The sequence below is a fragment of the Heptranchias perlo genome, chromosome 13 (assembly GCF_035084215.1).
Source record: "Heptranchias perlo isolate sHepPer1 chromosome 13, sHepPer1.hap1, whole genome shotgun sequence".
Classification (NCBI taxonomy): domain Eukaryota; kingdom Metazoa; phylum Chordata; class Chondrichthyes; order Hexanchiformes; family Hexanchidae; genus Heptranchias; species Heptranchias perlo.
This window is the reverse complement of record NC_090337.1, coordinates 64,258,847-64,274,185: the sequence shown is the minus strand read 5'-3', so window position 1 is coordinate 64,274,185 and position 15,339 is coordinate 64,258,847. Positions and strand designations below refer to the sequence as shown.

At 42.7% G+C, this 15,339-nt stretch overlaps 1 protein-coding gene across 1 annotated transcript; it reads left to right on the top strand.

Moving 5' to 3' along the window:
• The first annotated feature begins 4,189 nt into the window (after positions 1-4,189).
• Positions 4,190-15,032, top strand: LOC137331168 (lactosylceramide 4-alpha-galactosyltransferase-like). Its single transcript, XM_067994767.1, has 3 exons — positions 4,190-4,217; positions 10,187-10,611; positions 14,445-15,032. Exons 1-3 carry the CDS (start codon positions 4,190-4,192, stop codon positions 15,030-15,032), a joined length of 1,041 nt encoding a protein of 346 aa, XP_067850868.1.
• The last annotated feature ends 307 nt before the right edge of the window (positions 15,033-15,339 follow it).

Genomic DNA, 15,339 nt, shown 5'->3' with positions numbered 1-15,339 from the left:
AGTAGTGATAATAGGGGACTTCAGCTATCCTAATATAGACTGAGATAGTAATAGTGTAAAGGGCAAAGAAGGGGAGGAATTTTTGAAGTGTGTCCAGGATAACTTTCTTGACCAGTACGTTTCCAGCCCAATGAGGAAGGAGGCATTGCTGGACTTGGTTCTAGGGAATGAGGCGGGCCATTGGAGCAAGTGTCAGTGGGGGAACATTTAGGGAGCAGCGATCATAGTATCATAAGGTTTAGAATAGCTATGGAAAAGGACATGGACCACTCTAAAGTAAAAATACTCAATTGGAGGAGGGCCAATTTCAGTGGGATGAGAACAGATCTGGCCCGGGTAAATTGGAATCAAAGATTGGCAGGCAGAACTATAATTGAACAATGGGCGGCCTTTAAGGAGGAGATGGTTTGGGTGCAGTCTAGGTATATTCCCACGTGGGAGAAAGGTCGGGCAATTAAAGCCAGAGCTCCCTGGGTGACACAAGATTAAACAGAAAAAGGGGCATATGATGGATGTCAGGTTGATAACACAAGTGAGAACCAGGCAGAATACAGAAAGTTCAGAGGGGAAGTGAAAAAGGAAATAAGAGGGACAAAGACAGAGTATGAGAATATACTGGCGCCAACATAAAAGGGAATTCAAAAGTCTTCTATAGGCATATAAACAGTTAATGGGTAGTAAGAGGAGGGGTGGGGCTGATCAGGGACTAAGAAGGAGATCTACTCATGGAGGCAGAGGACATGACCGAGGTACTAAATGAATACTTTGCACCTGTCTTTACCAAGGAAGAAGATGCTGCCAGATTCTCAGTAAAGGAAGATATAGTTGAGATACTGGATGGGTTAAAAATTGATAAAGAGGAGGTACTAGAAAGTATAGCTGTACTGAAAGTAGATAAGTCACCCGATCTGGATGGGATGCATCCCAAGTTGCTGAAGGAAGTAAGAGTGCGGAGGTAATGGCCATAATCTTCCAAACATTCTTAGATATGGGGGTGGTGCCAGAGGAGAATTGCAAATGTTCAAAAAAGGGTGTAAGGATAAACCCAGCAACTACAGGCCAGTCAGTTTAACCTCAGTGGTGGGGAAACTTTTAGAAACGATAATCCGGAACAGAATTAGCAGTCACTTGGACAAGTGTGGATTGATGAGGGAAAGTCAGCACAGATTTGTTAAAGGCAAATCGTGTTTAACTAACTTGATAGGGTTTTTTGATGAGGTAACAGGGAGGGTAGATGAGGGCAATGCGGTTGATGTTGTGTATCTGGACTTTCAAAAGATGTTTGTTAAAGTGCCGCATAATAGACTTGTCATCAAGATTGCAGCCCATGGAATAAAGGGGGCAGTGGCAGCATGGATACAAAATTGGCTATGTGACAGGAAGCAGAGAGTAGTGGTGAACGGTTGTTTTTCGGACTGGAGGGAGGTGTACAGTGATGTTCACCAGGGGTCGGTACTGGGACCACTGCTTTTCGTGATATATATTAATGACTCGGACTTGGGTGTACAGGGCACAATTTCAAAATTTGCAGATGACACAAAACTTGAAAGTGTAGTGAGCAGTGAGGAGGATAGTGATAGACTTCAAGAGGATATAGACAGGCTGGTAGCATGGGCGGACACGTGGCAGATGAAATTTAACCCAGAAAAATGCGAAGTGATACAATTCGGTAGGAAGATCAAGAAGCGGCAATATAACCTGGAGGGCACAACTCTAAAAGGAGTACTGGAACAGAGGGACCTGGGGTATATGTGTACAAATCGTTGAAGGTGACAGGGCAGGTTGAGGAAGTGGTTAAGAAAGCATACGGGGTCCTGGGCTTTATAAATAGAGGCATAGAGTACAAAAGTATGGAAGTCATGATGAACTTTTATAAATCACTGGTTCGACCACAACTGGAGTATTGTGTCCAGTTCTGGGCACCGCACTTTAGGAAAGATGTGAAGGCCTTAGAGAGGGTGCAGAAGAGATTTACTAGAATGATTCCAGGGATGAGGGACTTTAGTTACGTGGATAGACTGGAGAAGCTGGGGTTGTTCTCCTTGGAGCAGAGAAGGTTGAGAGGAGATTTGATAGAGGTATTCAAAATTATGAAGGGTCTAGACAGAGTAGATAGAGAGAAACTGTTCCAATTGGCGGAAGGGTCAAGAACCAGAGGACATAAATTAAAGGTGATTGGCAAAAGAACCAAAGGTGACATGAGGAAAAACCTTTTTACACAGCGAGTGGTTAGGATCTGGAATGCACTGCCTGAGGGGGTGGTGGAGGCAGATTAAATCATGTATTTCAAGAGGGAACTGGATAAGTACTTGAAGGGAAAAAATTTGCAGAGCTATGGGGATAGGGCGGGGGAGTGGGACTAGCTGGATTGCTCTTGCATAGAGCTGGCATGGACTCGATGGGCTGAATGACCTCCTTCCGTGCTTCTAGCCTTTGTATGATTCTAGGTGGAGCCTGTCCCAGCGGTGGAGTCTTTCCTGTCCCAGTACTGGTGCCAGTCCCCTCTTTCCCACGCCACTCTTTCAGCCACATGTTCACCTTTCTGATCTACCTGTCCCGATGCCAATTAACACATGGCTGAGTATTCCTGAGATTACCACCCCTGAGGTCTTGCAATTTAGTTTAGCTCCTAGCAACTGATATTCCCTTAGCAGGACCTCCTCCTTGTTCTTCCTTATGTCACTGGTGCTAACATGGACCACAACAACTGGATCCTCCTCCTCCCTTTCCAATTTCCTCTCCAGTTGCTCCAAGAAGCCCTTTACCCTTGCACCAAGTAGGCAACACACCCTCCTGGACTCTCGGTCGCGACTGCAGAGGACGTTATCTATCCCCTTGACTATAGAATCCCCTATGACTACAACCTTTCCATTCTTATCCTCCCTTCCTTGGACTGTCTCATGCTCCACAGAGCCTACGTTAGCATTCTGGGGATCCTCCCTGCAGCCTTCATCCTTATCCTCACAGGTGTCAAGTACCTCGCACCTATATCTATATTGAAATTCATTTGCCATTTACACCCCGATTCTGCAAGTTTGTTGACGTCATCTGGTATTTTGTTGCAGTTCTCCTCAGTGTTAACTATATCCCCCAATTTGACATCATCCTCAAATTTTGATATTCCCTATCTCTGTAACTTCCTCCAGCTCTACCACCCTCCGAGAACTCTGTGTTCCTCCAATTCTGGCCTCTTGTGCATCCCTGAATTCATTCACCCGATTATTGGTGGCCGTGCCTTCAGCTGTCTAGGCCCTAAGCTCTGAATTTCTCTCCCTAAGCCACTCCTCCTCTCCATCTCTCTCTCCTCCTTTAAGAAGCTCGTTAAAACCTACCTCTTTTGGTCACCTGTCGTACTATCTCCTTATGTGGCTTGATGTCAAATTTCATCTGGTAATGCTCCTTTGAAGCACCTTGGGATGTTTTACTTCATTAAAGGCATTATATAAAGCAAATTGTTGTTGTTGAAGGCAAAGAGTAATCAGGGAAAGTCCGCATAAAGGTCAGGGTATGCTTGATTAATTTCATTGACTTGTTTGAGGATATCCCAAAGCGTGTTGATAATGAGAATGCGATGGATTTTGTATATCTGGATTTTCAGACGGTGCCACAGGACAGACTTGTTGCAAAAGATAAAGCACATGGTTTTAAAGGCAATGTAGCTGCATGGACAGAGAGATGGACAAGACTCTGTGGCTGCATCCTGTCCCACACTAAGCCCCATTCGCCCATCACCCTGTCCCCGCTGGTCTACAATTAGTTTGAATTTAAAATCCTGGTCATCCTCTATAAATTTCTCGATGGCCTTGTCTCACCCAATCTCTGCAACCTGCTCCAGTCCAAGTCCCACTTATTCCAGTAGTGAGAAGATTGGCACTTGTCCAATTTTGGACTGGATGGCCGAGTTTTGGAGCAAAGGCTCTAAGGATTTTCAAAATGTAAACTGGATCAAAAAGTCTGACTTTAAAATGAAAGCTTATTTCATTTCACTATTGTGCCTCATGATGTTTAGTTATTAATATTTTCAGTGAATGTTCCTCAGCAACAAACCAGCACCAGATTCCGTGTAATAGTGTAAAGCAGATCTGAATGATCAAGAACAGGTGCAAATCTCGGTAGCTTGGATGCCGATAACAGAAAGAGTGAACGCTATCCCACCTCTGACCAGATTCTAGGAGTCGGCAAGGAAAAAATGTACTGGTCTCTAAAAAGCTGCCAAGGTAAGTTCTGCGGACACTATGTTAAATTTTACAATATTGTCTTAAAATACAACTTAGCAGCATCTCACTGTAAGCTTGGCAGAGCATGACAAAGGATGAATGCACAGCACTCTGGCAATTGTCCACTTACTTTCCAAATGCGCAGGCATGGCCATGTTTTTGCATTGCGTTCTGTGTTGCTGCCATGGCAATGCATTGACCCGTGGCCCTCAAATGTGGTAATGGACAAACACCAAGGATGCAGCCAACACAAGGTAGCTGCATGCTGGATGTTCACTGACTCACAGACTTGGTGCAAGGGTAAAGGACATCTTGGAGAAACTGGAGAGGAACTTGAAGTGGAGGGGGAGGATCCAGTTCACAGACAAGTGCCTGATGGCTGGGGTCATCTTCTGCCACTGGTTGAGGCAGCTTCTCTTCTTCTCCACTTCTTTCATTGTCAATGACCTTTTGCAGGGCAGGGCTGAGTAAGACACAACAGGTTGCAATCATCTTAGATACCTAGGCCCCCTTCCTCTCATCCTGTCCTTTCTTCTTTATATATGGAGAGGGATGTGTAGCAGGATACCCTTAGTCCCTATTGGGGAGAACCTGGCTAATGCCCACAGATGGACTGCAGCTTTAAGAGAAGTGAATGGCTGCAGTAGTGAAACCAAGGTCACCGTGAAGTAATGAATGAGATCACTGGGGCAACATGCGGATACTTGACGCAACTAACAAGCAGACTCCCCTTTAAGGAACAGGAGCCAATATGGCTGAATAGTCCAATCACTCAGTGTCTGTTTGTATGGCCTCTGTTCAGGCACTGTGACCTTATTATAAGCCAAGTACCTCATTAACTTCTTTTGACACCTTAATGAAATTAGCACACACGTAGGGCGCAGGGTCTTGGCACCACGTCTTTAGCCATTGCCATGGGCCATGGGTTCTCATGAAGGCCTCAGCACCCAATATGAGTCACCAGTACTGTGGGTACCAAGCATCACATCACCAAGCTTCAGCGTCTATTAAAATGTGAATCCTCTCTTTTTCCAGGAAGGAGATTGGTGAGCGAGCTTAAGAGGTTGTTTCCTCCTTGGCAGCCCCGTTACCCTTTATACTACAATCCTGAGATTCCCCATGACATGTGTCAGTGGTTTCTGCCAGTCCACAAGATGAGGTTGCCCTTGGAAAGTTGAGTTCGGCTGTCATTTACACTACAACTATAGTGTCAGTACAAAGTGGTCTCGCTTCTTACCAATGCTATAGCTATAGTGGGCGTGCAGCCTGAAATCAGTTGGAGCCTGATCTGACACTGGAACAAAGTAGAGTCAGACTCCCTGTGTAGAAGCACCAGATTTGTGGTCAGCAGATTCACTTGGTTGGACAGTAATTAACTGTGTTTGTCAAATGATAATTTGGGTTCAGGCCTGTCGAAACAGACACGACTACACATATATTTTTAAAAGTCAATTTAATCTTTATTTATGACAGACTTAAAGTACCAGGAAAGCAATAACATGACCATAGCAATAAGAGGACACCATGCTACATTCCCGCTATGGAGCAACCTTCCCAACAGGACACAGTGATTGGGCCAGAGTGTGCGTAGAGTGGTGTGGCGACACTTGCCGCAGCTCCTGTGAATTAAATTAATGAAAGTACTTACTGCGGGCTCTGTGGCGTCGACTTGCTTGATTCTGAACTTTTAAAAAATTGTGCGTTATCAACTCAGCCTCTGAGCAGTGTAAGTTGACGCGCATAGAAGACAGGCCCACAGAATGTGTCAGGAAGAGAAGTCTCGCCCACAAAAAGGCAAGCAGACTTCATTCATTTAAAGTTACTATTCTGGAAGTCATTGTAAATAAAAATTTAATTTTTCTTTATAAAAAGCCAAAGAAATAATTGAAATTAAAGAGACAGAAGGGAAAAGTAAAAAAATAATAATTTTTTAATTTGAAATTTTTATTTTAATGACCAGAAACTATTAAAATAATGAGTAATATAAGACTCCACATTTTTAAAATTTAATTTTTAGTTGTTTAGCAGTCATTAAGACTAACCGCACTTTTAAAACTTGGTTTAGACCTGGTATTTTTAAGCTGTTTGGTGGCGTAATTAGTTACTTTCCAGCTGGGCGGATGAGCAAGTTTGCGATTTTTCTGTGATTTCCCTGATTGTAGCGTGCGATGGCCCTTTAATACGAAGCTGTCAAATCACTAGCGAGTTCACGATTTCCGCGTTTTACAGCCCATGTGCAAACGTGGGGACTTGTTCCTTCAATTCGCCATTAAAAACGGAGAGCGCTGTTGAGCTCCTCCGTTATTTTGGGAGCAAGTTCTGCCCCATTATCTCTGTCCCGGGAACTATGCCAACTTCTTTCTTCTGTGGAGGATTCACCGTAGTTCCTCGTCTGAGTGCAGACTCTCTCCCTTTATAGCCTTTCTTATCACTGCAACTCCATTTTATTTCTCAGTTTTCACATGAACTTTATTACACTTGTCCGAGCAGGTGGCATCTCTTTTGCTGCTGTTGTCCTTGCATTTAGCACTGGTGGATATCAGCTATCTTTCGCCCGGCATATTCTTTCCCTTTCTGAAGGATATTCAACTTTAGGAGACCTCCAACGAACATGTCCACGGACCACTTGCCAAGATACAACCTCAGCATTTCCCACACAGGCATTTGCACACTATCTGATTTTTTTCTCATACAGGCTTTATTCCAAACATTATAGACATTGATTAGCTATTTCATCGAGTTACATCGAGTTACACCTAGTCTACAGCACAGAAACAGGCCATTCGGCCCAACTGGTCTATGCTGCACAAGAGCCTCCTCCCTCCCTACTTCATCTAACCTTATCAGAATACCCTTCCATTCCTTTCTCTCTCATGTGTTTATCTAGTTTCCCCTTTAAATGCATCTATGCTATTCGCCTCAAGCACTCCTTGTGGTAGCGTGTTCCACATTCTTACCACTCTTTGGGTAAAGAAGTTTCTCCTGAATTCCCTATTGGATTTATTAGCAGCTGTCTTATATTTATGGCCCCTAGTTCTAGTCTCCCCCACAAGTGGAAAATCTTCTCTACATCTACCCTATCAAACCCTTTCATTATCTTAAAGACCTCTATCAGGTCACCCCTTTTCTATTTAGAGAAAAGAGCCCAGCCTGTTCGACCTTTCCTGATAAGTGTATCCTCTCAGTTCTGATATCATCCTTGTGAATATTTTTTGCACCTTCTCCAATGCCTCACTCTCCTTTTTATGATGTGGAGGCCAGAACTGTGCACAGTACTCCAAGTGTGGTCTAACCAAGGTTCTATACAAGTTTCACATAACTTCTCTACTTTTTAATTCTATCCCTCTAGAAATGAACCCCAGTGCTTGGTTTGCTTTTTTATGGCCTATTTTTAATGATTTGTGTATCAATACTCCGAGGTCCCTTTGCTCCTCTATCCCATTTACACTCTTATTAACCAAGCGGTATGTGGCCTCCTTTTTCTTCCTAATTTCAAAATATTATAGTTTAAAACTACATAAATTACATTATTATTTTTCTTAACTGAAAAGCTAAACTTTCACAGAGTTACACAGATACAATAATAAAAAAACAAAGCACAGCAATATTACACCAACAAGTCTCTTTGGTGAATCAATCAGGCCTGCTGCAATATCCCAGATTAACCCTTTTCATCTTAGTCTCTGACATTCACCCAAGGCGTCATCCTGCAGTGGGAAGAAAGTGCCATGTGATAGCATAACAGGAATAAGGAATTGTAGTGATATTGCCAACTGTACTGCAGATAGATACATATTTGCTCACGAGTCAGGAATTAAGCTCATGAACTGAACTGTAGATATGGTGCATGTTTGTTCATTAGTTACTTCTTATATGGAATTGCTTTTAACTCTGTTGGTATAATTATGTAATGCATAGATGTGCCAGTGGTCCTGTATAGCTGGGAACTTAGAGTTTAAATAGTGAGACTTTGAGCAGCTCTGGTGAGTACAGTCCTGGGAATAAACCATGTAAGATAGAATTGGTCCAGGTTAACAGACTATTGGTATTTCCCAGATCAGTAATGTATGAATTGTTCCTTTTGGTCTAATGAAGATTAGCTTGTATACAAGATGTTACCCTGTGGTCTGTTTCACTACTGAATCTGTGACTTACCAATAATGCCTATTAGAAAGAACTCTGTGGTGGAGTCTCTTCATTGAGAACTTGGAACCAAAATATAAACATATACTTTAAAGACCGGTTTAACAAATTAGTCTAATTCCTGCAGGAGAAATCTCATTCCGCCTTGCTGCAGAGTAAGTCAGACCATAACTCTGCATTTACAATACACAAGTTTAGTGTCAGTGAATGGCCCTTTAGAGTAGGGAATGGGTAATGAGTTTTGATTTCAACACAAGAGGAGGATGAAGGATGGTGTATTTAGAGTTTTGAGAGAACAGGAGAGGAAAATTGAGAGGACTAATCACTGTGCTATCTTTTCAGTCTTGGGGATTTCCTGCACCTGGTTGTTATTTGTAGAGTTCTGTAAGTATCGGAGCAGTAACTGATGACAAGAGGATGGCAAATGTAGTTCCAATATTCAAAAAAGACACAAGGCACAAATCTGGTAATTACAGGCCAGTTAGCCCAACATCTGTAGTGGGAAAAGTGTTCAAGAGCATTCTACAGGATGCTATAAATGAAAGCTACAGAGTACAGGCACCATATGGAGCAGCCAGCATGGTTTTACATGTAATAGGTTATGCCTTACAACCTACTGGAATTCTTTGAGGTGTAACAAAAATAGTGAGACAAGGGGAATCCAGTAGATATTGTTTATTTGGATTTTCAAAAGGCATTTGACAAAGTTCCTCATGTGAGACTTATAGAGAAGGTTAAGATTCATGGAAGAGATGACTGATTGTCCAGATGGATTAAGAATTAACTTAACAATAGAAGACAAGGGGTGGTGATAGATTGAAAATGTCCCACTTGGAAAAAGTAACCAGTGATGTTCCACAGGTATCTGTCCTAGGATCCCTATTCTTCCCAGATCTCTGTGACTGATATACAAATAAGTGATTGTGTTTTTACTTTAACTGATGACATGAAGCTATATGAATAGATGACAAGTAGAAAGCAGATTGGTTGTGTTAGAACAGACTTGGGCCAAATATATTGATGAGAAGGTGGTTATAAAAAATCGGAACATGACAGTATAACAGTAAACTTCTGTTGGCAATAAATGAAAAGGAAAATGATTTGGGAGTGATAATTGATTCTACTGTGAGAGTATCTGGTCCATGTGCATTAAGGCAAATAGGTACTAATGAGCATCTGGAGATCATGGAATTACAAGTTATTCTGACGCTGTACAGATCAATGGTGAAGTCAGCTCTGGAGTATCTGTAGCAGGTTTCAGAGAAGGGTCCGTGGGATGATTCCAAGCTTTTGTAGTCTAGGTTATGAAAGGCCAAGCAACCAAGTTTATTTCTGTTGGAGAAAAGAAGACTGGAGGGAGACAAATCTTTAAAATGATTGAAATATATAAATGAAGTTGAAGTACAGGAGTTATTTAGGTCAGATAATGAGCATTGTAGACCCAAGAACAAAATTCACAAGTCTCGAGCAAGGTTACAGTTTAAGAAAACATTTCTTTACCACAGGAGTAGGTGGTTGATTTGGGGTGATTGACACCTTTAGAGGGAGCTCGGTCAATAGCTGTTGAAAACGGGAGCGTGAGGGTTAGACGGATATTAACAGCATCCCAGGGAGACAGGGGACGGAATTTAGGGGTTCTTAAAGTAGGAGACCAATAGGAGGTGTGACAGGGGAAGGAAGTCCATGATACAATAAGACATGGACTGGAAAGAGTGGGCTTCATGGACTGAAGGGGCTTTTCTCAGTCCAGACTTTCTCACTGCCAGTTTAATCCATTCTAATTTTGTTTTGATTCTTAGTAAAGCAGATCTTTGTCTTTTTCACAGCTTTCACCGAGGAAGAGTTGGAAGCCATGAAAAACCTGAAGAGACTATGCCTGCTCACCGTCTTTCTGTTTACTTGTGCTATCCTCTACAAACAATTTAAATTCATCATCGGCTATCAACAAACGATGGTTCAATCTGATATTGATTATCCCAGACCGGACGCAACCCCCGGGCTCATGTTTGTAGATTCCACCGATAAAGTGGAGCTCTCGCCGCTGTCCGTTTGCTCGGTGGAGTCAGCAGCCCGAGCAAATCCCGAGAAACCCATTTATTATTTCATGAGAGGTTTCAATGGGAATTTATCAGATTACCCAGATCAATACATGATCTTCCAAACTCTTCAATCAATGAAAAACGTCATCCTATTACCCTTGAAGCTCAAAACACTCTTCGAAAATACCCCTTTGGATGACTGGTATCAAAAGGTAAGGAATTGCTGAGACCTTTTCAGCTGACAGATCAAACTCTTGGTTCTGTACACAGCTGTAATCGTCCTTGAATTGAGTAAAGAGGATTTTTTTTGTTTATAAAAGTTGAGGAAAAGCCAAAGATGAAGAACGACCATGTGCTCCATTGGAGATCCTGGTGTTGGCTTTCCGCCCTCATCACATTGGTTTGAAAAACGCTCTCTGCACCTCCACCTTTTCCCACCCCCGCCTTTCCCACCCTCCCCTTTCTCCACCCCTGCCTTTCCCCACCCTCCCCTTTCCCCACCCTCTCCTTTCCTCACCCCCGCCTTCCCTCACCCTCTCCTTTCCCCACCCCGGTCTTTCCCCACCCTCGCCTTTTAAAATTCAGCACAATGTTTGCTTGTAATTAGAACAATGAAACCTCATCAGTGCTCAATGATTTCTTCGGGACAATACACGGTAGCCTGAAAATTTGCTCCGTAATCTCCTTTAGATCCCTAGGATTATGCCATCTGATCCAAGGAATTGTCATTCTTCAATCTCCATAAATTATTAAATATCTCTTGCACACTGACTTCAAAAACCTCTAAATTATTGGTTAACTCTTTAGTGACTACGTCTCAAAATATTTATTTAATACAAATGGATTTCTGTGGGATTGCTCATGGTAAATTGGATAGAGTTTTATGAAGACAACAGTGTTCGACCATGTATTATATAAAGAAACTGATCTCGAATGGCATTGCTCATAGAATTACATCGAATTACATAGAAATTACAGCACAGAAACAGGCCATTCAGCCCTCTGCTGGTGTTAATGCTCCATACCACACTCCTCTTTTCTTCATCTCACCCTATCAGTGTATCCTTCTATTCCTTTCTCCCTCGTACTTATCTAGCTTCCCCTTAAAGGCATTGATGCTATTCCTGGTAAGTTGGATACAGTTTTATGAAGACAGCAATGTTATACCAGGTATTATACAAAGAAATTGATCTCCAAGAAAAAAGTAGAAAAAAAGTCTTCTTTTCTGTATCTGTCTCTCTAGTTATCTTCCACTTTCTAATTCTTTTTGCCTCATTCTCCCTCTTATCTTTGCACTTGTCTTTCATTCTTTCTTCCTCTTTCTCCCTGTGCCTCTCACACAGTTCTGTGCAGAGACACACAGATGTCTCTGTATCCCTGGGCTTGTCTGCAACTCTCATTCTCACTCTCCCTTTGTCTGTGTTTCTCCTTGGCTCTAGCCCCAATTTTAACCTAACCCACTGGCGGGAACAGGACGGGTTTGGGTCGGACACTCGGTATTCATCTCAACCGATTATATTGAAGTCGATGGAGCGTAAAACCAGGCGGGCTATAAATCAGACTTCCGACCGAATCGGGCCCCACTCCCATCAGGTGCGTTAGGTTAAAATCGGAGCCTCTGACTCTTCTTGCCTGTAAGTCTGCTAATCTCTAGGTATGCCCCTCACACAATTTCTATCGTTCTCGGATCACCTTGTCTCTCTCTCTCACTGAACGCCTTTGTTTCTTTCTGTTTGCCGATGACAGGTGGCATTGTAAGCAGTGTAGATGAAAACATAAAATTACAAAGGGATATTGATAGATTAGGTGAATGGGCAAAACTGTGGCAGATGGAATTCAATGTAGACAAATGTGAGGTCATCTACTTTGGATCAAAAAAGGATAGAACAGGGTACTTTCTAAATGGTAAAAAGTTAAAAACAGTGGATGTCCAAAGGGACTGAGGGATTCAGGTACATAGATCATTGAAGTGTCATGAACAGGTGCAGAAAATAATCAAGAAGGCTAATGGAAAACTGGCCTTTATATCTAGAGGACTAGAGTACAAGGGGGCAGAAGTTATGCTGCAGCTATACAAAACCCTGGTTAGACCGCACCTGGAGTACTGTGAGCAGTTCTGGGCACCGCACCTTCGGAAGGACATGTTGGCCTTGGAGGGAGTGCAGCGTAGATTTACTAGAATGATACCCGGACTTCAAGGATTACGTTACGAGGAGAGATTACACAAATTGTGGTTGTATTCTCTGGAGTTTCGAAGGTTAAGGGGTGATCTGATCGAAGTTTATAGGATATTAAGGGGAACGGAGAGGGTGGATAGAGAGAAACTATTTCCGCTGGTTGGGGATTCTAGGAGTAGGGGGCACAGTCTAAAAATTAGAGCCAGACCTTTCAGGAGTGAGATTAGAAAACATTTCTACACACAAAGGGTGGTAGAAGTTTGGAATTCTCTTCCGCAAATGGCAATTGATACTAGCTCAATTGCTAAATTTAAATCTGAGATAGATAGCTTTTTGGCAACCAAAGGTATTAAGGGATATGGGCCAAAGGCGGGTATATGGAGTTAGATCACAGACCAGCCATGATCTTATCAAATGGCGGAGCAGGCATGAGGGGCTGAATGGCCTACTCCTGTTCCTATGTTCCTATGTTCCAATGTTGTCTGCTGTATGTCTGCCCCTCACACAGTTTCTAACTGGACACCTTTCTCTTTTTTGTTCTCTATGTTTCACTTTCTCCGTCTCCTTCACTTGCTCCAAGACTCCAAACCTTGGAGAGCCACAGAAGTTATCCTGTGTCTCCATGACGATGGGAATGGGCTGTGTACCATTTTACCACATTTGTACAAGAGAGCTGGAAGCCAGGGATTTAAATGGGGTTTCTGCCACACGTCCGGTGATGTTTAGGCGGTGGAGTGGGAGCAGCTCCGAGGAAATTCTCAGCCATAGAATCATAGGACCATAGAGGTTTACAGAACAGAAGGAGCCCATTCAGCCCATCCTGTCTGTGCCAGCCCTTTGCTGGACCAAAACAACACTAATCCCACTGCCCTGCTGTCTCCCTAAAGTATTGCACAGAACCATAGAAGTTTATGTTGTTTCGAAACAGACCAACATTAATGAGCAATCCGCTGCTGGTGCCTGAGCAGCTCTATTACTGTACAATGAATACAATGTACTGCTAAAATTCTAAACAAGATTCTTATAAATAAAGGAAGATAAATTAAACAGACATTAATAAAGCAAAGAGAATAACCCAGCCTTAAAATTGAACTGCTTCTTTTCAAAAGTATGAATTGGTATATCAACATTATACACCAGGAGCAGTAGGAAATGGACTAACGGGATTCCCAACATGGAAACTTCAGCACTTCACTGGGCTATTAACAGAGCTGTCAACATTGATTAATAGTAATTGTCTGCTTTCACTAGCACGATGGATGCTGGGATAGCCTCCTTCCGTATCCTCGCTATAATAAAGAGAAAACACATGAGATTGTGATCCTGAGGGCAGGAGACCATGACCTCAAATGTGAGACTCCTCACTGAATATGGGAGAGTTCATTAGATGTATTCAGCAGAGTCTGAGGCCTTCTCCATGGAGTGAGAGGGGAAAACTGCGGAGTGAATCCATCCAGACTGCTTTCACACATCTATTGACTGGTGAGAGAGTGAGATTGGTAGAAAGTTTGAGACAGGTCACCTCCCTGTCCTCCTCATCATTTCATCTGGCAAGTGAAAGGTGACTGAAGCAAACTTATACATCGATTCCCAATGTGGAGCCATCTGGAGAACAGATTGAGCAATTTTACTTCTATATAAGTTTAGCAGCGGCCACAGTGGGAGCTGGGGAGCAGCAAATGATTGATTCAGCAGTGTTTTTATGTTGTAAATAACTTGTTCACTTGGAATATAGTTTCAGACTTCTCTTTGATGATTTTAAAGAACAAGAGGGGTAAACAAGCAAAAGGGGGAAAAAGCTGGGTAGCGATGGGCAATGGAGGAGGGAACACTTTACAATTGATCACCTTTAATTCTGTATAACACAGGTAGACCCAGATTTGGAAACCTACTGGATTCATGTGCTCTCAGATGCCTGTAGGCTAGCTCTCCTGTGGAAATACGGTGGCATCTACCTGGACACGGACATCATATCCTTAAAACCATTGCGTTTCACAAACTTCATCTGCGCCCAACAGGAAAATCTTGCCAATGGAGCAGCTCTGGGACTGAGCCGGCACCACAACTTCACACAGGACTGCATGGAAGATTACGTCAAGAATTATGAGGGTACAATTTGGGGTCAACAAGGCCCTCTGCTAATGAGCCGTGTATTGAGACGCTGGTGTAAAACAGAAGACCTTGACGAATTTATTGATGCAAAGTGCAAAGACATTTCCTACCTGCCTTCAAAGTTTTTCTATCCAATTCCATGCACAGATTGGGAAAAATACTTTGAACATTGGACGCTGGACAATATCAAAGCTACTTTCTCAGATACGTATGGAGCACATATTTGGAATTTTCTAAGCTCTGGGAAACAGGATAATATGAACGATGGGAGTAGAGGGCTATTAGAATACTTTTTCCGTGAATATTGTCCAAGAACATACAACACTTTTTATACAAATCAGTGATTAAATTCAACCTTCTGTTTTGCTTATTTGCATAAAATGTATATTGTATAATTTATTTCACACTAATCTGCTGTTTGAAAAAAAATCACCTACAGCTCCCCTACTGGCCCAGTGAGTAATTGCACTGCCTGGTTCGATACTGAGTCACACAGACCTGGAATGTTCCAGGTTCATTCCCCACGCTGTGCCCAGTCAAGCAGACTTCGGATAGGATGGATGTTGGGGCACTGTAATTGGCCAAAGGACTCCTGGGCTAAGGGGAGAAGAAAAGTAGCCAAGGTTGGTCACTGTCCATGGCTTTACTGGG